This window comes from Plecotus auritus, assembly GCF_963455305.1.
Source record: "Plecotus auritus genome assembly, chromosome: 3".
Classification (NCBI taxonomy): Eukaryota; Metazoa; Chordata; class Mammalia; order Chiroptera; family Vespertilionidae; genus Plecotus; species Plecotus auritus.
In genome coordinates this window covers 172952329-172974386 of record NC_137772.1, presented here as the reverse complement: position 1 = coordinate 172974386, position 22058 = coordinate 172952329, and the positions used below count along the sequence as shown (strand labels likewise).

The following is a 22058-nucleotide window of genomic DNA, read 5'->3' as shown; positions in this document are numbered from 1 at the left end:
GTTCCTATCCACCGCCAGAGAAATGTCTCCACATGCTGGAAATGAGGCCATAGATTATATGAGTTCCTGGGCTCTCTTAGCATTTGCACAGGCTCTAGTGTACCCTTGTTTATTTCCCAGAGAACTCTGGGCTCGGGCATCCCAGACTCACAAGCATTACAGAATTGCCCTCATTCCTAGGACTCCAAAAAAATTCAGGTGTCTTTATAGAAAGCTGAACAATCCTGTGGCTGTACATGTGAAAATGTATTTATAGACCGCTCTATGTCTCTATAACAGGATGTATGTTTTACATCTCTCTCTATTCCACATTTAAATACAGATTTATAGATCTCTAGATTTATAGATCTACAGTGAACATAACAGTTCTCTGTCGAATTCTTGCATGCACATTACCAATCCTTCTATAGTGTTGGATGTATATGCTAGGATGTATTGGTACAGCTCTCTCTCTCTCTCTCTCTCTAAACATCTAGATGAATATTTGGTGGTGTGTTTTTTTCTCACTTGGAAAAAACTATATATGTGTTGCTCAATCTCTATTCTGAAAAATTTATCTTGATTTATGTAAGGGTCCCAACTCATAAAACAGCTATTTATTGAAGCAGAATATTTGGAGATCTTTGTAGTCTTTGCAGAAACTTGAATATTAGAACATATGTTTAGAGATGGTTTCATAATGCACACATCTACATGTAGGGGCATAGCTCTCTGTCTGGAAGGATTTAAACTTACTGTCTCTCTATCTCTGTGATCAATAAAGAGTAGGGATAGGGAACAAATATCTTTTGGATGTTTTGCTTATTAAAGCAAGTGATTCTGTTGCTATTTCCAAGGCTATCTTCAAATCTAGTCCAACTGAATTATCTGTCCCCTGAAAACCCACTCCAGGGACCACAGCCTCTGTCCAGACTGTCCCTGTGATCTGCAATCCCAGCCCAGGCTCCCCAACCTGCAGCACCTCCTAAGAGAGCCGCGATGGAGCAGGGAACTGAAGAAAGGGAAGAGTCCTGCAGCCCAGCCCCTCTTGGCTCTCAGGGTGAAGCTGACAGAGGCATGAGTCTCCCCACCCCACCCAACTGGGCCTTTGACATTGGGGGAAAGGGTATTCAAGCCCCTAGCTATTTTTGTAGGGTGACCAAATGGTGCCAGGATCACTGCCCAACCCATAGGTACCTCATCCCCAATTGTTCTGGGTGCCCAGGGCCCAATTAAGCGGCCGCCTTGCTCCCGGCAGCCGCGCTCTTATCGGCGGGATTGATGCCTCCGCGGCTCCTGTATATCATTTCCAAGATTTTTTCTGTCCAACTCCTCGGCTCCTTTGGCTTCCGCGGCTTTGACTAATGATTGCTACAGATGCCAACGTCTCCAGAATCCTAATAGCCAGGCAGGCGGACTCTTATTTACCCAGCAACATTGCTGCTGGGGAAGGAGGTTGGGGGAACAGAGGTTGGGGTGTTGTAGATGGGGCGGGGGGGGGGGGGCGGAGGGCACAGGGAGAAGATTGCGACCAACTCAAGTTTCACTGAACTTCTTCCCCAGTGAGAAAGACATTCCCAACTCCCTCCTCTTCCCGAGGGGGAAAATGTAATCATAAAATACTGCTAATAGTAAGTCATCGCTCGCCTCCTTGGAAAGGATCAAAGAATGAGCAGACCGTGGGAGAATAATCAAAGAGGTGTTTATTAGTTGTAAATAGATGAGACATTAAGCCGAACACCAGCGGTTTGGGGAGGAAAAAGAGGGTTGGTTTTTTGTGTGTCTGGAGGCAAGAAAGGCTACGGTGGGAGAAAGGGCTTCTTTTCTTTATTTCAAGTTTTCCCCTTCCACTCCCCACCCCAAATCTGTTCTACTCGTAAATTAAAATTTCTTCCCTCTCTCCCTTCCTTGGCCTCACCTTCAGCCCCTCGGAGGCAGGGACTGCGCGTGTTCCTGGACAGCGGCGCAGAGGCGGCTGCTGCGGCCACAGGGCCTCTGTCTGGGGCTGGGGAGCGACTTCAGACTAAACGGCCAAGTGCAGGTGTGGGCCGAGCCCAGCCCTGGGGTCCCGCTCGGGCGCGTAGTGGTGCACAGTTGTGGCCATGTTTGCTTCTCTGGGCGCTTCTGGGCCGCGGGCGCAGGGCCGAGTCTCGGGGACGGGGACGAGGCTGGAGCTCCCCGCTGAGCCCAGAGCCGGGCGCTGCGCTCCCGCGGGTCCCGGGCAGACCTGCTACCACCCCCTTCTCGGGGCGAGGAGGAGACAGCCCGCGGGCAGCCCAGCCCGGCCCAGCCCCGGGCTTGCGGTGATAATTCAGCGCGGCCGCTTCTCTGTAGAGAATAATGGAGCGCCAAATAATTCAGAGAGGCGGCTGGGCAGGACCGCAGCCTCAGAGCCCCGCGTGGCGGCGGCCGCAGCCCCGGCCGCAGAGCCGGGAGGACCATTTCGTTGGTGTGAAGGGCGAGGCAGCGGCCCAGGGGCAGCCTCTGAACTACATCGCGGCAGGAGCACTCGGAGAGACAAAAAGGGAACCGAAAGATTAAAACCAGTCGGAGGCAGAGGCGTCTCGATGCGGCCAAAGCGAAAATCAATCACGTAATTAAAACGGGGAGAGGGCGAGGCCCGAGGTTGGGGGTCTGGGGTTCGGAGGAAGCCGCCGAGGTGCGGGCCAAGGCGGGCGAGCATCCGGGGGAAGGGACTCACCCGCTGGGGCCCACGCGCAGGGGCTCGGGGCAAGTTGAGAACAGATCGCTATTGATCCCTGCCCGGCTGGGCAGCGCGGGCCGGGTCCTCTCCTAGGCCGATCCCCGAGCGCCCAGGGCCCCTTCTCAGACTCTCCCATTTTGATGAGATTCCGGTTAAGGGCTGCTCCCGACCCCAGTGGAGCCACGGCTCTGCCTAGGAAAGTTTGTCTGAGAGCACAGGTGGCACCCAGGTACTTACTGCCTCTGGGTTTGAGGGGTAGAGGGAAGTGGCACCCTGGTTTCAGGCACTGACATATTGGCCTCGATTCCCCTACCCCAGAAATCAGTGCTTGCCTTTGGAATGACTCCCATCTACGGAACCCAGGCTCAGAAGGGGGTAGGAAGCGGGTGGGTTTATTAAAGGGGAAACTTGGGACTGGACAAACTGGACCCCTTCCCGCAGGAAAAGAGAAGGAGCAGTTCCTGGAAGAAGGACATGAGGCACCCAGGCAGCTGATTTGTGAGGGAATGATGTTCTTGTTATTATTGAGGTTAATAATGGTAACCTCTGGTATGGCTGGGTCAGCCTAGAGAGATGATTTCTACACCATCCTTTCTCCCAGAGGCTTCTCTCGAGAAGTCAAGGGTTCCCCAACTTGGCTGTGATTGGGGAGAATAAAATAAAGACCCTCCCCTCTCCCCCTGCCCTTTCCTCTCCCACTCCTTGAGGATTCCAGCAAAAAGGGAACCTTATAAAATCTCCATGCCCCCCATCATTTTCCTCTGCTCTCTTCAGTTCACTAAAACGCACTGTCTTTGGGCGTTGGGCTTTGTGGGGCGCCCTTCTTATGAAGTTCGGCAGGCAGTTACTAGACCAAGTCTCCATGAATTCTGTCTCTGACCCTGGAGGAGACCCAGGGTTCCCTTGCTTGCTCCATGGAATTCTCCGTCTATCCTTAAACTTTCCAGTCTCTGCCTTCTTTGGTCCTGGGTGCCTGATCCCATGGGTCTCTGGCAGCTCAGAGGCCACAAACAGATGAGGGCAGATGCCCTCACCCCCCCCCCCCCCCCGCAAAAAGGGATCGCAGCTTCCTATCATCACCTTAATTCTGAGAGCACCAGGCCAGGGAGCCTTCCATAAAAGACCCTAAAGCCAGCTTAACTCCTGAATCTTTCAAAACTGCATTTAACCTCCTTTAAAAATAAAAGTCCTTCCCCCACTAAACAAGAAAGCTCAGGTCACAAATCTCCAGGAGCGCAAGCTTCCTGCACCCTTAGTCAGAATTTTGACAACAACAATATTCATAATAATAAGAATTAAAGCTTACATCAAGGGAGAAAGGGACATCCCAGTCCAAGTTTTAAAGGGGTTATAATCCAGCAGCCTTGGCTGGGAGTGGGGGTCAGTGAGGCCAGGATGAGCAAAGAAGGGGGTGGGGAACCCAACCTCCTCTAACTAACAATTTCTCCAGCATAAAAATGAAACATCAAATTCGTTAGCCCAGGGCCTTCATTTTTCCCCTTCCACATTATAACTAGTTATTGAACTCACTGGAAGATCTAAAGGCCATTTGCGAAGAGACAAATTTCAATGGAGTTTCCCCATCAATAACCCCATGGCAGTGACCTATTGGAACAAGTCAAACACCCGAGGTGAAATGCAGGTCACTCTGTCTAACCAATATTAAAATGCGGCCACTTTTTAAAAAGCCACTTTAAACGAGATTTGAGGAAAATTGAATTCCAAGGAAGGCAAGGCAAGGAGGGGGAAATCCATGAGAGGATCTTGCCTATGGTCTTGGAACAAACAAGGGAAATTTATCTTTAATATTTTAAAGGGGGGCAAATTAACATTCCATGATTGCTTTTTCCCCCCCAAGACTATAAGCGATTTCAGGAGAGAGAGAAAAAAAAAAGGTTGAGTATTTTCTGGTGACACGTCCAGGTTATTAAAATCATTTTAGACCAATTCATTACTTTTACTGACAAGAGATTTAAGAAAAAATCAATTAAGCATTTGCATATTCTTTTGCATACATTAGCCTGCCTGCTGGCATTAGAAAGGGACAAAACACACATATATACATACATACATACACAGGGGGAAATGGGATAAGAGTCTTGCTTTAGTTTGGGGTTTTCAGGTTGTTTGGAGAAAAAAATAAAAGTGAAATGAATTATTTGATTGCATACTATCTAAAAGTCAATTTATTTCAGGAAAAAGAAAGAGATATGTTGCCATTTTCAATCTCTAAAATAACAAAAAACACATACATACACTAAAAACAAAACCCTGCACTTCTGTGAACGGGAAAGGAATGATTCTCATTTTCCTTCTCTTTGCTTTCCAAATCTTACATTGGTCCTCACATTTATTTTTCTCCCTAGGAAAATTCAGGGAGTCTGAGAGGTGGATTTTAATGCAGCACAGAATCTGTGGAGCCGCTGAGGTCTCTCAGCCAGCAGCGTGTTACTGGGGAGGGGAGGAATATGGGTTATCCAACGGTCAGTATGGTAATCCGGGCACAATAAGGCCTCGCACACAATGGACACATATTTTTCTTCAGCAGTGTCAGAAGGGAAGCGCTTTGTACTGAAACATGTTTCCGAAAGAGAAACCAGATCGAGATTTAGAAAGGATATGGGGTCGTGAGGGGGGGGGGCATTCGGAGAGTGTTTAGAAGCTGGCAAAAGGTAGTCAGAAAAAAATAAAAAATAAAATTGGGTCAGAGAGAGGTGGAGGGCAGAGCCAGCCGGAGAGTAGAGAGATCCTTGGGTTGGCAAGGCCAGAGGCAGGAGGGTAATGCACAAAAGGAGGCAGGACCAGATACTAGGCGTCAGTGCAGGAGAGAGCCGCTGCTTTAGTGCCTCTCCCCCCCCCCCCCCCCCCCCCCCCGCCACACACACACCTAATTAAGCCAGTGCTAAGTGCAGAAGTCTTCCTTAAGGGTTTGATTTCCGTACTGCTAATAAGTGAAAATGTTCGTATGTATGTGTGTGGTGCAGTCTGGCTTGCTATTTTCCCCATGTGATAGGTGACTTCCTTGCTATTAAGCTATAGAAGCCCAAAGAGAGTTTTTTTGGGTAAGTGATATAGATAAGTGTGGGCATATTTGGAGGAATCTCCCAGATTTCATTTTATGAATGTGCATGTTGAATTAGCTGTGCAATCCTGCAATGAGAACCACACATATATTTGTGGCTGCATAAGGATGCATTTAATATATTAATAAACATTAGTAGTATATATATATTTGTTAGCTGTAATAACCAAAGACAGATTTGACATTTAGTTGGAGGCATCTGAACTCTCTGTATCTGCTTACACATACTGGCCTGAAGTGGGTTTCCTGCTCCCGCTCCGTCTAGAGCCACCTGCAGGAGCTCAGAATCCTGGGGAGTAAGTTCGTAGGATGTCGGGTGGGCAATGCCTTGGGAAGGACTCCCTAAGAAGCCCAAGAGGGTAAGGAAATAGAAGAAGTGAGGACTGAAGTGGAGGCAGGGCTGGCAGAAGGTGAGTGTGAGGGCTGGGAGAAGGGGAGCCAGGCCAAGACCTCACCAGGTCAGATAGGGAAAAGAATATCTGGGCCAGATTGGGGTGGAGCAGCCTGACCCAGGTGCTGGTCTGGAAGGGAGGGTGGGGGTGGGGCTAGAAGGCTTTCAGTCCCTTTAGCTCCCCTACCCCCCACCCAGAGCTTTGGCTCTCCCCTTGGGGCAGTGGTTCAGACTTTTTTGTAGGTCAGCATTCAGCATTGGTTTCCCTTTGCCCTCTTCTTGCTCTCACCCCTACCACCAATAATTACAAAAAATAAAACCCTCACACACTCCAAACCACTATCAACCAAACAGCAGCCTTCCCCTCCTCAAGTTCCTCTTCCAACCAAATCAGCCAGTCCTCACACTAAGAGGGTCCTGGACAGGAGTGGGGGGTCTGTGGACATTTGGCAATCTCCTCCAAGAGATGGTACACCTCCAGGGAATTCCTGTTCCCTCACCCACCTGATGGCAGGGGGCAGGGCATCGTCTTCTTGGGAGAGGGTATCCAGGGACCCCCTCCCAGGCACCTGGGTTGAGGGTGGGAGGCCTGAGCATCTGAGGAAGGAAGGCAACGAGGGGCCCAGGCGGAGGATCAGCTCCTTTGGACATCAGCTGTGGCCCAGTGTAATTCATGCCTTAGGGTGAGCCCTAATTTGGACGTGGGGACCCTCTCTTGCATCCCAAAGGTGGTGAGAGACAGGTTGAGAATCTCCCGCCTTCAGTCTTCCTCTCACAAGGGCTTTATTTTTTCTCTTCCCCTCCTCATTCCCTTAATTGCAGATGTTCTAATTAAACCCTCAAATAGTTGTTATGCCGTTTTAAAAGGTACTTATTCAAGTGTCAACCAGGCTGGGCTGGGAGGAGGCAGCGTAGGGCGGCGAATTAAAGGTAGATTGACTAATCAGGGCGGCGATCATAATAATAAAATCAGAGGGGGAAAAATCACATTACGACTTTTCGTGGAAAGGAGGGAGCAGGCAGCCAGCGGCCGCCAGCCCTGCGCCGCCGCCGACACAAAGAGTGCGGGCGATTCCGCGAGACTGATTTATGACGTTTTACAGCCCTATAAAAGCTGTAGCGACGAGGCAAGCGCTCCTACCACCGCTGGCAGATTTAGTCTAATAAATAAAACATAAACAGTTAACTTTATGTGTCACTTTTATTGTTATCAAGTAAAATATAGCTGAGCCCCGGCAAGCTATGATTTTAAACCATAATTGTTATCAAGTACAACAAGGGGACCCGGCTCCCTCCCTGGGCTCTTCCTTCTGCCACCCCCCCCCCAACTCTGTGTTATGGGATCAGTTAATTGGAATTGGTGGCATGATGTGGCCATCCCTATCTGGGGGGGCGGTGAAAAGCAACCCTTCTTGCCCCCCCCCCTCCATGGCCCTGCCACCCTGGGCACAAAGGTATTCCTATAGGTTGGTGGCAGAGAACGGGGAGGGGGCAGGAATGGACTGGAGATATCTCCCCCCCTTAGGTGTACCCAGCCTACCCAGCTTGGTGAGCTCACCCCTCAGCTTTTGGAAGGCAGCCTGGATATGGCCTTTGGGAATGTGTGTTTACATGTAAACACATGTGTTACATGGATACAATCCCTGGCCCCAAGCAAGCTCTATCCACACAGGCCTGCCTCCCTCTTAGCTAAGTCTGCCCTCTGTGGGGATGGAGAAGGAAGAGCGCCCAGGGCCTTGGCGGGACACATTTCAGGCGGGCGCTGACTCCTGGCAGATCTCTCTCCTCCTTGCCCAGGCTCCTCAGGAAGCAGCTTGGAGGCAGTGGTCAGAAAGCTGCAGGCCAGACCGAATGGAGAGGGGGAATAGCAACCGGCAGTAGAAGAGGTCCTAGGTTCCTGGGCTGGGACAGGGAGGTTCAGTGGGTGCTCGGGAGGACAAGGCTTCTGAACTCTGCTTTTGCCAACCACTTCCTGTCTCTCTTCAGCGGGGCTCAACCCCCAGACCTCCAGAAATGACGTCAGAATCATTTGCATCCCACTGCCTCTACCTGCCAGGTCCAGCTGGGACCCTGCCTCGCCGGCCCCTTGGCCAGAGGGTTGGGTGAGTGTGTATACACGGGAGGGGGCTGGACTCTGGTATGCTTGGATGGGGGGCACCCCAGGCTCTTCAGCCTCCTGAGCTCAGCCTGGGCTCCTCCCCATCCAACCTCCACTCCAGTCCTCATTCAACTTCCTCTTCCTGCAAAAGAGGGGCGCTGCCCGGTGACCTACACAGACAGACAGGATCACCATGAATGGAAACCTTTGGAGAAGCTCAGGAGCTGAGGCCCAAGGGGCCCATCGGAAGCTCAAGGGGAGACTTCAGGAGGGGGCTGAGTCACAGCCTCCCGACAGCCCCTCAATGCCCAGGCTTGGGAGCAACGCTGGGGGCTTCCCCTCCTTTTACAGGGGAGGACTGTCAGTCTGTGGGGTGCGCACTGAGACACCCCAGCCCCTGCCAGCTAACCCCACATCACCACCACCACCACCACCCCAGCAGCACCACCACCACCACACACACAAAAAAATTGGATACATTTTGAATAAAGCGATTCGGTTCCTTATCCGGGGACTGGGTTGCTCCGTGTGATTGGCCGGCGGAGTCACATGGTGAAAGTAACTTTACAGGGTCGCTAGCTAGTAGGAGGGCTTTATGGAGCAGAAAAACGACAAAGCGAGAAAAATTATTTTCCACTCCAGAAATTAATGATCATGAGCTCGTATTTGATGGACTCTAACTACATCGATCCGAAATTTCCTCCATGCGAAGAATATTCGCAAAATAGCTACATCCCTGAACACAGTCCGGAATATTACGGCCGGACCAGGGAATCGGGATTCCAGCATCACCACCAGGAGCTGTACCCACCACCGCCTCCGCGCCCTAGCTACCCCGAGCGCCAGTATAGCTGCACCAGCCTCCAGGGGCCGGGCAATTCGAGAGGCCACGGGCCTGCCCAGGCGGGCCACCACCACCCAGAGAAATCACAGCCGCTCTGCGAGCCGGCGCCTCTCTCAGGCGCCTCCGCCTCCCCGTCCCCAGCCCCGCCAGCCTGCAGCCAGCCAGCCCCTGACCATCCCTCCAGCAACGCCAGCAAGCAACCCATAGTCTACCCATGGATGAAAAAAATCCACGTTAGCACGGGTAGGCAACTTTGCTTTTTGCTCACCCCCTCCCTCCCCTCTTCCCTAGCGCTCCCCACCCTCCCCGGCCCCCTCTGGCCCCCGTCCTCCTTTCTCTCCTTCCCCCTCTCTCTCCAGGAGCTACTCTGGGTTAGCACAATTGAACTGGATTTACGAGCGAGAATGGGTAATTACATCCCCCATAAATTTTATGGCTTAGCTACTCTGGGCAGTCCGAGCCATGTGCTACGATCTGTTATGTATGTGTGAAAACTATGCTCGCTTTCTAAGGGCGCATAAATAATTCAGTGTCGTTACAATGAGGATTCCCCTCTTATTACACTACAAAGTCTCCAGCTTCCTTCAACTTCTTTATAACCCATTTAGCTTGATGACTTTATTTCCACCACCCCCTCCTCCTGTTCCACAGAGCTGAGGTCGGGGTGAGGGTGGGGGCAGGGAGCTGCTGCCTCTGAACCCCACTATTTGCTTTTCCCCTCCCCACCCCTCAGTGAACCCCAATTATAACGGAGGGGAACCCAAGCGCTCGAGGACAGCCTACACCCGGCAGCAAGTCCTGGAATTAGAGAAAGAGTTTCATTACAATCGCTACCTGACCCGAAGGAGAAGGATCGAGATCGCCCACTCGCTGTGCCTCTCTGAGAGGCAGATCAAAATCTGGTTCCAAAACCGTCGCATGAAATGGAAGAAGGACCACCGACTCCCCAACACCAAAGTCAGGTCAGCGCCCCCGGCCGGCGCTGCGCCCAGCACCCTCTCGGCAGCCACCCCGGGCACTTCTGAAGACCACTCCCAGAGCGCCACGCCGCAGGAGCAGCAACGGGCAGAGGACATTACCAGGTTATAAAACATAACTCACACCCTGCCCCCACCCCATGCCCCCCTCCTCCCCTCACATACAAATTGACTCTTATTTATAGAATTTAATATATATATATTTTGGTTCTTTTCTCTCTTCTTCCCACCTTATCCCTTGTCAGTTCCAAACAGACAGAACAGATAAACAAACAAGCCCCCTGCCCTTCTCTCCCTTCTACTATTAAGGACCCTTAAAGCATGTGATGTTGTCTTAGCATGGTACCTGCTGGGTTGTTTTTTTTTTTTAAGGCCATTTTGGGGGGTTATTTATTTTTTAAGAAAAAAAACTGCAAAAATTATATATTGCAAGGTGTGCTGGTCTGGTTTGGGTGAATTTCAGGGGAAATGAGGAAAAGAAAAAATGAAAGAGATTTTTAAAGCTAATTCTCATCCTTCTCCTCCTCCTCCCTCTTCTCCCCCTCTTTCCTTAGGCCTTTTGCATTGAAAATGCACCAGGGGAGGTTAGTGAGAGGGAAGTCATTTTAAGGAGAACAAAGCTATGAAGTTCTTTTGTATTATTGTTGTGGGGGGAGGCTGGGAGGAGATGGGGAAGACAGCAGACAAAGCTAAATGCATCTGGAGAGCCTCTCAGAGCTGTTCAGTTTGAGGAGCCAAAAGAAAATAAAAATGAACTTTCAGTTCAGAGAGGCAGTCTATAGGTAGAATCTCCCCACCTCACCCCCCATCATGGTTATTGTGTTTTTGGACTGAATTTACTTGATTATTGTAAAACTTGCAATAAAGAATTTTAGTGTCGATGTGAAATGCCCCGTGATCAATAATAAACCAGTGGATGTGAATTAGTTTTACGTCAATGTCTGATGGTTTCTTTTTATCCCCCTCCTCTTTCTGGTCTGGTAACATCCCACCTTCTCTATAGTTACCTAAGTTTACTCTAAGCAAACACACAAATCTTAACTCTCAACTCTAGTTTTACAATATCCTTAGAAGAACCAATAAGGGGGTTGGGACAGGGGACCCTCAGAAGAGGGCATGTGGAAGATTAGGGCTGATTTCTCCTGTCCCTTCCCTCTGACTTTGCAGAGGTCAGACTCTCATGGGGTACTTACAGCGGAGCTGGGGGGATGGGGGTCTCACTTTTCTATAGTTAGGCACAGTGCTTTCTTTTTTCTATTTCCCCTCTCCTACCTTCTCCCTTCTCTATGCTGAGCAGGCCTGCCTAATTTCAGATAAGAAGGCAAGTTTAGGTAGGAGGGAAAAGATCTTTGATCTTTTAGGGCTTTTTTTTTTGGGGGGGGGGATGAGGCATTAAGAAAGATGCCCCTTCAACATGTATGGTCTCCTTAAAAGAAGAAAGATTTTGAGCTGCTGATTCTGAAGCAGCAAAGTGACCTGTCAGGATGGCTTCTCTGTTTGTTTAGACTTGGAAAGAAGGGTGAAGTGGAGGCCAGAGGCCTGGGAGGCCCCTTGCATGGGTAGGCCTCAAAGCCTGATGCCTGGAGATAATGAAGAACTTTTATTTTTTCCCCCCTAACTTTTATCATGGACCTGCCAGGTGTTGAGAAAAGATACAGAGAGAGGCAGGGACCACCCTGTTTCAGCAACCTCCCAGGTCCCGGCAAGGCTAAGGGAAGGCTCTCTGGCTGTAAAAAATTTGTTTTAAACTTATTTCCTTGGGGCTAAAAAACAAAAATAAGCAAAATAAGAAAACTGGCCTGGATTACTTGAATAGTTAATTTAAGCCAAAGGTTCCCAAATAATTCTGGTTCTGAAGACCAAGCTCTAAGCAAGACCCACTCAAATTTTTGCTTGTTTGTTAGGATGTGGGGGAGGCAGCTGGTGAGTTTCTCAGGCAATTTATCCAAATTTTAGGATGAAGCACTATCAGAAGTAGAAAAGAGAAGGAGGAGAGATCTGGGTACGTAGAAGAGCCAGGGATACTCCTTCCCTCTCTCCCCAAATTCTGGAGTGAAAGGCAACAAGGGGACCAAGTTGTGAAAACCTGTTTGGTGTGCTCTGGATTTATTTCCCCTTGTACCACTTGCTGGCTGGCTGGTTCTTGGAGTGGTGTGTCTGTGTGTGTGTGTGTGTGTGTGTGTTGAGGGGAATCACTTGGTCCTGTAGGTCTACTTTCTCCTCCCTCAATGGTGCCCTGGAGACAGCAAAACATGCTGCCTACAGTGCAAGGAAGCAGGGCTAACAATTATCTAGAGTTATTTTATGTAATCAAGTGAATTAGGGGCCAAATCTGACTGTAGCTGCTATAATCTCGAGACAGTTGACTTTGGGACAGAAAGAGAGGGTCTAGCTGTGCTTGGGAAAGGAAAGGAGGGTCTGAGGGGTGGAGCTGCTTGTCTTTCCAACCCTGTGAGGAAGCTAAGATGGAAGGAGAGGGGTGAAAAAAGAAAATTAAGATCCACAGTCCTTTCCTAACTTTGCTTGTTTGGTTTTAGGGGAATTTATTCCCTCTCCTCCTGAAAATGGAAAAGATGAAAGCAAAGATGGGGGGAACCACTGTCTTATCTCTTCAGCTTCTCCCTGAACTTGTTGAAGGAAAAGCAGGTTAAAAGAATTGGACAGTCTTTTATTTCCCCTCTTTAGGGGCTCCAGTTTCTCCTTCCGATTCTCACACATATACGCATAATCATTCTCTCTGTGTCTCTATCCCTCTTGCTCTGAAACATCAGAAAGCCATAATTCTTGACCAATAAAATAAAACTAAACCCCTTTACATTTGAGTTTTTAAGATTTCGGCCTCTGGTCTTCCCTCCAGTGGGCTCCATTCTCTCCTCTTTCCCCCAAAGCTCCCCTTTCCCTTGGACCTGACCATCCAGATATAGGATCAGGCTGCTGGGGAGGGTTGGGGAGAGAAGTGTGTGGGGCCAACCTGGGCCAGGGCCCTTAGCTCTGGCAGACTTGGTCCCCTGCAGCTATTGCTCCACCCGATGCTGCTACTACAGCCTCACTGGGAAGCCCAGGGCTGAGGGCTGGGGCTTTTTATTGAAGTTGGGTTGAGCAGTGGGGAAAGGCTGAGGGGGGGAGAGGGGGAACGCAACCCAGGTTCACGGGGAGGGCACAACATTTTCTCTCACATTGCCTTTATATTCGCCAGCGCCTCTGACCTTTCCCCCACCCCCATCTCCGACCCTCCCAAGCCAGCTCTGGCTCAGCCCCTGGTCTCCAGATAGGATGCCACAGCTTTTGTGGGGCTGGCGATTTCTTGTCCAGAGTAATGGGGAGAGGCAAGGCGCATGAATGCCTGCCAGCACATTGTATCTCTCTCTCCAATGGACAAGTAAAAAGAAGACAGGGTGAAACGACGACACCAATTTTCCAAGGTCCTTCTCTCCAAGCACCAAGAGATCCCCACAGGTCAAAAATCCCCTTGACATGTAAGTAGTTAGCACTCGATCCGCTCTGGGGGCGAGACGCATAGTAGTTTCAATTCTGTTTGCCATTCAATTTTTATCTCAACTCTGGTCTTGGGGAGGGAAGGCGGGAAATCTAATCCCGAACGGACGACTTCTACTTGGGGAAAATGGAGTTTCTGCGCTGACTGGTGTACTTGAGTGAAAAAACTTGGCCTGAAAAGGGGAGAGAGCTGAGAAAGTGAGCCTGGGGGAAAGGCCAGGACAACTTTGTTTCTTTGAAGGCTTCTCAGTGCTGTTTGTATGAACTTTCCTACAAAGTTTTTTCTGCAATCTGTGCACCCGCTTTTTTCATGCATGGACTTGGTGGTTTGCAATCCAGAGTGCATGTGTGTATTTGGGGGAGTGGTAAGGAAGATAAAACAATTAAAGGGTTCCCCAGAGCTTGGGGCCAGGGTAGCCCCTGCTAGGCACAGTTTGTCTGCTTTTCTAAGATTATGGGGCAGTGATTACCAAGGGAATCCTTGAGATTGAGGGTGGTGACGGGAGGAGCAGTACGCTGGGGCAGTTTCAGAAACCTTTTCTCTGCTTTTTGCCCAGTCCTAGGAGAGTGTGCCCTCACAAAGCCACTTCTCATGGTTTCCACAGCTTCGATCTAGCACCCCACCTTTGGAGAGCTAATTCTAATTGAAAGTTCCCCTTTCAATAAACCATCCTCAAGTTTGGAAAAGGAGAAGGAGGATCCCCTAACTCCAGCGGGCATCAGAGCAGAGGGAATATTTATTGCTTCTCTGGATATCATTACCTAAGAATACAATTTTATGAACTTCCTAATCTGTTAGCTTGATTTATCTGGATGGGCAGGAGCCCAAAATAAACATTTGGGGGATTTGGTAGAAAAGGAAGTCTTTGCCTCTGACCAATCTTTCTGCTAGAACTGACCACCCCGTTGGCCTGCTTTTTCTGCACCCTGATCACTAGCAACATTTTAATTTTTCTCCTGCAGTGGGTACCGAGTTTTAGCTGCCTCTTGAGAATGAAGACTGGTAGGGTGCATTGTTTGAACCAGAGACTTGAAGGGGTCCCTCAGCCACCTTAAAACCTGTGCAGCTTGAGGAGCTCAGATCCCTTTTGGATTTGGGGAGCAGAGAAGAAACCAAGGTTTGCTCACTGCCCTCCAGAGCCAGGGGCCTCTTTTCAGAACTGGCTCTCCCTCCATTCCTCGGGATTTTTCTACTCTTCTCTCAGATGTCAGCTCTGTAGCTTCTTTGAACGCAGGGTCCATCCAGAAGCTGAGCCCACATCCATGCAAGGAGGGGTAAGGCGTCTGCAGCTCCACCTTCCTGCTTTCAGTTCTGAGGCCCAGCTGACAAATCAGGAGGCCTGGGAAGCAAGGATGGGTAGGGAGGGTCTGGGAGTGTGCTTGCCGGTGAATAGGGTTACAGAGTCTAAGAATGGGAAGGGACGATTTTAAATGTCCAGTCCCCATCAGCAACTGCCAGATTCTGGAAGATCAGGGTTCTCTGGGGTCTGCTCTGCCAGCCGAGACAGGTATGGGTCAAGCCCAAAGAAGTGTCACCTCTACTCACGCCTCCTTTCTGACCCTCCCTTCTCAGGGTCAGAGATTGCGAGAGCAAAGTATATTTGAACTTCTGGGCAGAGAAATCCTAAAACGGAGCCTGTAGGCAGGCAGGCACTGCCAAATAGCCCAACCCTAGGTTCCCGCTCTAGTCTCTGGCTTCCCGGAAGCCGGCAGCAAGAGAATGGGGCACAAAGCGGCTTGCCTTCATGGGGGTCCCAGCGCCGGGATCTTGAGGATCGCGAGCCCCGAAAAAGCGAAATGCAAGAGGTTGGCGGTAGCCTGGCCCCGCCTCTGGGTTCCACGCCGCGTCTGCCCGGGGGCGCGGTGTCGCCTTCAACTGGGTCACGACCCCAGGCTTGGATGGAGGACAATAGGGCGCTGGGCTGGGAGGCGGGCGGGGGGAGCGGGCTGCGTGGCCGCCTGAGCGGGTTCACTGGGCGATGAACCCGCTCCACACCCCTGGGGTTTCGCCCTTTAGAGCCCAAGCTCCTTTTTCTTTCCCCTATCCCACCTTCCATTTTTTTCAAAGAAAATTGAGTGCAGTCTCAATGAATTGCTCTCCGACTGACCAATACCCCAATGTTACCATTACCAGATAAGATTTCCTTTTTCTTTACAAATGAAAGGATAGTTTTCTGAATTACAAGAGCAGGAAATGGGACCCTCTCAAGATTTGGGCAGGGGTTGTGGGGGCAGGGGTGGAGATGGGAGATCTAGTTAGTAGTGGAAGCATTCCCTAACCGGGACTTGGCAGGACTGAAGAATCCCAGGCCATCAAACCAACAGTTTCTTCCCTCAGAGGAATTCCAGGCCAAGAATGGGTCCTCCCCCCACCTCCACCCCAAATCTGAGGAAAAATTGCCTCCCTTTTCTTCTGGCCTTTGTCTCTGGAGGCCAGGTTAGGATCAGGGCTCTTATAAAAGGGGAAACACATTCTCAAATCTGATGGGCAGGGACAAGGCTGGGCTATCCATGGGGGTTGAGGTGGGGCAGGGGTGGGGGGGCGGGGGAGACAGGGGTTGAGTGAGTCACTTGGAAAATTTCTCCCAACCAGTTTGTTCTTGTTGGGAAGAGCTCTATTCACCCCATGGCTCTTATTTGTGACTTCCTTTGGGCAGTAGCACAGTATTTGTAACTTTGTACATGTGGATCTTCCCATTCAGCTGGAACAGACTTTGGAAAACAAGGTTACAGAATAGGGGTTGAGTCCTAGATGGAGGGGGGGAAAGGCAGACCATTTGAGGAGAGGAGAAAAATGGGGGAGGTATGGAATATTCCTCTTGTATATTTGCTTATGCCTTTAGCTGCCTTCCTCCAGCCCCTCACCTCAGCCTAACCTGACTGAGGGACTCCAGGTGAGGTGGGGCGATGTGGGCCTCCCAGCAAGAAACCTTTCTTCTTGAACTTAGTTTCTCTGATGATTTTGAACTGTTTTAGAATGTGACTGCCTCCAGCTCTGTCTGTCTGTCTTGTCTTTGCTCGGCTGTTCGAAGGTCTCTGCACAACATTCCTGCTGCTTTCTGGGTTCCGTATTCCTCACATCCTTGCTCCTCAGCCCCTCTCATCCTGCAGTAATCCTCCCGGACAATCTCCAGCCTGTGCTGCTCCTGGAACTCCCCTCCAACTGAGAAAGCAAAGGAAGAGGAACCAAAAGGGGGGCGGCAATCCGGGAGGGATAACTGAGGTTCAAAGGTTCCTTGAAGAGCTTCCAGTCCAGGCCACCTCAGGGGCTGAGCTGACAGCTCCAGAGTGGCCCTTGGGCCAGGAGCGAATAGAACAGGTTTTATAGCCTGGGGCAGATGTTGGTTTAGCTATCTCACCCGGATTCCCCTTTATCTCTTCTCCACCAAAAAGGCTACAATCCCCATTCTACCTTTGTTCTCTTTCCTTTCCCCCCCCTCCTCCCCCTCCTCTTTTTCCGTTTGATCCTTCCTGCTTTCCCTCTCAAATTATTTCTTTAGATCTGGAAGCATCTGTTCCTGCCTGCCCCTCCCCCAACACCATCCTTTTCGCCCCACCCCTCCCTTCACCTCTAGCAGTCAAAGAAGTCCCCAAATGAAGGGCCTCTGTCCTCTAGCCAGTTCTGTTACCCTAGGACCCAGAGACCTTTGGACCCAAACTTTGAGACCACTCCCCAACCCCCAGTCACTTTCATTTTTTTCTCCCAGCTGGAGAGGGTCCTGGAATTGCACAGTTTGAGTCTTGGCCTGCCAGGGACGAGTGTCTTCTCTTGGGGACAATTATCCATTAAATTCAGCAAGGAATCTGAAGTCAGAGGAATTTGTGCTGAATTATTTAGATAATTTGCCCCAGTTCTCTGCTGGACTCCAGATTTTGACCATATCTTCAGTTCTGACATAGAGGAGAGATGGCCTTTTCTAACCTCTTTACCTGGTCATTATCACCCTCTCTAACATTTTTTGAGCAATGAAAACACCCCTTGGTCCCTCCCAGAACATTGGAGAGCCTTTCTTCTCATCTTCCAAAAAATAAAAAAGAACCAAAAAGTGACTTCCTCACATCCTCCTTCCTCCACTCATATCCAGGGATATGTGGTCTCCAAAGCTTGAAGGAGAGGGTTATAAACCCAATCAGGGCAGACAATAGCCTGTCTTTTCCTCTCAGTCAATCCAGTTGAATCTGTGTCCAGTTACTTTCAGGCCCAAGACTGTTGAACTCTAGTTGGTAGACCTTTCTTTAGCAATAACCCATCTTATATCCCAGAGCACCAGACTGGACTATCGCAAGGTCCTTGTCTTAGTGCCCACATTTGAAAACTACTAGAGAACGTAAGTCCTCTTCCTACCCTTCCCTCCAGCCCTACCTGGGATCCTGGCCCTTCTTCTCTCCTTGAAAACTGGTGGTTGGCCAAAAGCCCCAGATTTGCACTCCCCATGGCTCTGCCATTCAGTTTCCACAGTGATGAGAGGCAACTGAACTACATCCTCCCCTAGACCAGCCACAATGTTCTTTGGAGGAACCTGATCTAAGAAAGATTCAGGAGATCAGAGCCTATAATTTTGTTATAGCATCTTTGGTAATTAATCAGAATGGAAGGGAAGACTGGGGAGAGAGTCCCGCCCTCTAGTCTATAATTTCACAGAGTCCTTTCTCTCTGTACACATGTTTACCTAGAGGCACACCCTCAAAACACGAATAACACATACATGCAAGGACCTCAACACATTCATTTCTTCTGTTCATATATGCATGAGTAGGTGACTTTGCTAAAGATAAAGTGTGTGTGTGTGTGTGCCCACGCAGAGTTGATGACTGACAGAGAATAACATTCCAACTAGAGAACCTATGAAGTAGGTTCATTGATTTATCACTGATGTCACTTCACTGGTGTCCCCTGTTTCCCAAAGGCCTGCTCCTTTGCTGAAGACCATGTGGCATAAGGACTCATTCTTGATTCTGCAATTTGTTTCCTTAGATCTGGGGTGGCTAAAGAAGCAGGTGGGAGTCAGAGGCTTCTAGAAGATCAGATTCCTCACAGTATTCTTGCTTCTATGTCAAAGTTAAATCAAAACCAGAAACATTTATCTAACCCTCCAATCTACACTATTCTGCTCATAGGGCAGGACCTAGGAAACAACCAAAACCACCACAAGAGCCACAGCAACTACAGAGTAACTATGTCCTGGGGTTGTTAACAGCCTTACAGTGACGCTGTAGGACTGAGTGGATTCATGTATGAAAAGCACTTATATGAGCATTTGGCATACAGTGGTCTTTCAGTAAGTGCTGTCTATTACTATTAACAACAATAAGCATTTTCTTAAGTGCTTATTAGGTACCAGGCATTGTGCTAAATTCATTTTCGCACTTGAGCCCTATAATAACACTGTAAGGAATATACCCCTTTCACAAAAGGGGAAGCTACCTGAGGCCCAGGAGGCTGGTGATATGCTCCACTGGTAGAGCCAGGACTCCAATAGGACTTACCTGACACCAGAGTGGATGCTCATGAACTCCAGTTCTTTGTTCACGATGGCCATGGGCACTGGCTGTTAGGATGGGACTGAGATTGGCAGGGAGCACTAGTGAGGGTGGAGGGTAGCACCAGATTGAGGGCAATAAGCCTAGAGCAGCCTGGGTTTTGCTACCTGGCTTGGTTTTGCCTTGGCAGGTTCTTGACCTCATCGACAACAGGCTCTAACCCAGTGGCTTGCAAACTTTGGGGTCTCAGGATCCCTTTACAATCTTAAAAATTATTAGAATCTCAAAGACCTTTTTTGTATGGCTAATACCTATCAATTTTACCTTCTTAGAAATTAAAACTGAAACCTTTCAAAAATATTCTAAATAATAATAATAATAAATATATTACATGTTAACATAACTAACTTACTGTGAAAAATAACAATTTAGTGAGAAGAATGTCATTGTTTTATATTTAGGCAAATCCCTTTAATGTCTAGCTTAATAGAAGATGATTGGATTCTCATATCTGTTTCTGCATTCAATTTGTTGCAATATATTGTTTTGGTTGAAGTATATGAAGTACAAAGCCTCATGCAGATAAGAAGTTGGGAGAGAAAGGACCTCACAGAGCTCCTGAAAGGGGCTCTAGGACCCCTAAGGGGGTCCTTGGACCACACTTTAAGAACCGCTAATCTAACCAACTGAGATAACCAGCAGAAGTCACTCCATAATAATTATATTGGGCAACTTTTTAGCTCTTTAATGGTGCTTTTAACTCCAAAACTCGTCATCATTTCACTATTCTATGCTATATTCAAATTGTGTTATTTTATGCAAGTTACTTAGTCTTTCTACCCCATAGATAGGTTAGATAGATAGATAGATATGCTATGTATGTTATAGGTACATATTCATTATTTTTAGTATGAATATGTAGAGTAAAATATAGATTTATAGATAAAATAGCTTTTATATGTTTAGCATTATTTGACATGGACAGCTGAGCTATTAATATCAGTCTTATTGCCGAAACCGGTTTGGCTCAGTGGATAGAGCGTCGACCTGCGGACTGAAGGGTCCTGGGTTCGATTCCGGTCAAGGGCATGTACCTTGGTTGCGGGCACATCCCCAGTGGGGGGTGTGCAGGAGGCAGCTGATCGATGTTTCTCTCTCATCGATGTTTCTAGCTCTCTGTCCCTCTCCCTTCCTCTCTGTAAAATATCAATAAAATATATTAAAAATATATCAGTCTTATTTTTCAGAAGGGGAAACTGAGCAAAGAGGGGTGATGTCACTTGCTGAAGATGACATACTCAGCAAGTGGTGGACAGTAGACTAGACCTCCTGTCCTCTGACTCCTAGACCTAGGCTCACCTGCTATAATCCCTCTCTCTAAAGATATGGCTGCATAACATGCATATGGAACATGGACACACTATTTATGAAAGGATATAAATTGTTTTTAATTGGGACATACCTATGTATGTGAGGAGAAAAATATCTTGTACCCCTGTGTGTAAAGTTACAGTGTTGTTGAGAGATACAAGGCACTAACCTGCCAATGTTTTCCTTCCTTACCAAACTCCAAGTGTCTGTGATCCAGGGCTTGATCTATCCATTGTCAGGGATACCTTTTCCTTTCAGGTTCCTTGTTGGTATGTTCTCACCAAGAGTATGATAGCCCAGCTCTTCACATGAACATACAGAACAGGCGCACTTAGAAGTAACAATCTGATCCCCTTCTCTTTTTTTCTATATATCATGTCTAACATACCTTTTCAAAACAAGTGATCTACCAGTGTACAACCTAGGAAAGCATGGCCGTTGAACTGAGGTGTGTATGTGTCTCTGCAGATGCAAACGTGGAACCCTTGGGTGCCCATAGACTTGTCTAGGCACATCCCATGCAAATGCATGAACAACTGGAGTCTCAGTTCTTTCATTAATCAGATAGGTATTTACTCACAAGTCCTATATTTCATGGCTGTATGAGGCTCATGTTTATGCACGATGCAATGGGAAGAACCCTCGGTGGGAAGTCAGGCTGCCTCAATTCTAGTCAGAGCTTTCCACTCCCGGTTGCCTTAAACAAATCACTACAGTGAGAGCCACCACTTTCTTATCCCCATAATGGAGGGAAATCATTATAGTCTCAGCTATATCTCCAGATGGGGATTGTAGTGGAGAAATAGTAGGGAATGCCTGAGTGAACGTGATTCTTTTCTAGTAGGGAAAAGTCAAACAAAATAGTAGAGAGAATAGTATAATCAAACACTCATGTACCCATCACCTCATTTTAACAGTGATCGACTCAAGGCCAATCTAGTTTCATCTAAATTGAACCCAACCCTACCTCATATATTTTGAACCAAATCCTAGACATCATATAATTTCTTCTGTGAACAGTTCAATTAATATCTCTATAAGAAAAAAAACACATTTTTTACAACATAACCACAATTTGATTATCATACCTACTTTAAAAATTTAGCAAAATTATTTAGCTTTTAAAGTGTAAAAAAGATCTAAAAATGCAGAAGTAGCTGACTTCCCTGTGCTTCAGGCTCGGGGTTGATAAATGTCAATAAGGGAAAATGAGGACAACGGGGAGGAAAGGATGAAGTTTCCTTTTTTATTTCTATCTTAAAGTCCCAGTTCACTTCCAGAGCTTCCTCTCTACTCATTAGGCACATTAAAAATGGTGTGCGGAGGGACCCTGGAGGTCTAGATGTGGTAGAGGCAGATAGAATAGGTCCTTGGGAGACACTGCAAACCTCATCTTGGAAGAAAATCATTTTTTGAGCCAGAGGGGTCTAAGCAGAGGGACTGTCCAACCATTCTCCAGCATCAGATTTTATCCTTGGCTTGCCTGGTATTTGAGAGACATCTGAAGTCTCACTGGAGTTACTGATCTCCAAATACGGTACATGCAGATACATGTAATAGCATCCTCTTACAGAAACTCAAAGGAGATATGCACAGAGGCACAGGCAAATTTACTTGCTCACACACTGGTCATTAC

At 48.4% G+C, this 22058-nt stretch overlaps 1 protein-coding gene across 1 annotated transcript; it reads left to right on the top strand.

The window, feature by feature from the left end:
- Positions 1–2339: 2339 nt before the first annotated feature.
- HOXC4 (homeobox C4) lies at positions 2340–11007 on the top strand. The gene is made up of 4 exons (XM_080660828.1): positions 2340–2572; positions 8143–8258; positions 8406–9341; positions 9832–11007. Exons 3-4 carry the CDS (start codon positions 8903–8905, stop codon positions 10185–10187), a joined length of 795 nt encoding a protein of 264 aa, XP_080516954.1. The 5' UTR covers positions 2340–2572; positions 8143–8258; positions 8406–8902; the 3' UTR covers positions 10188–11007.
- The last annotated feature ends 11051 nt before the right edge of the window (positions 11008–22058 follow it).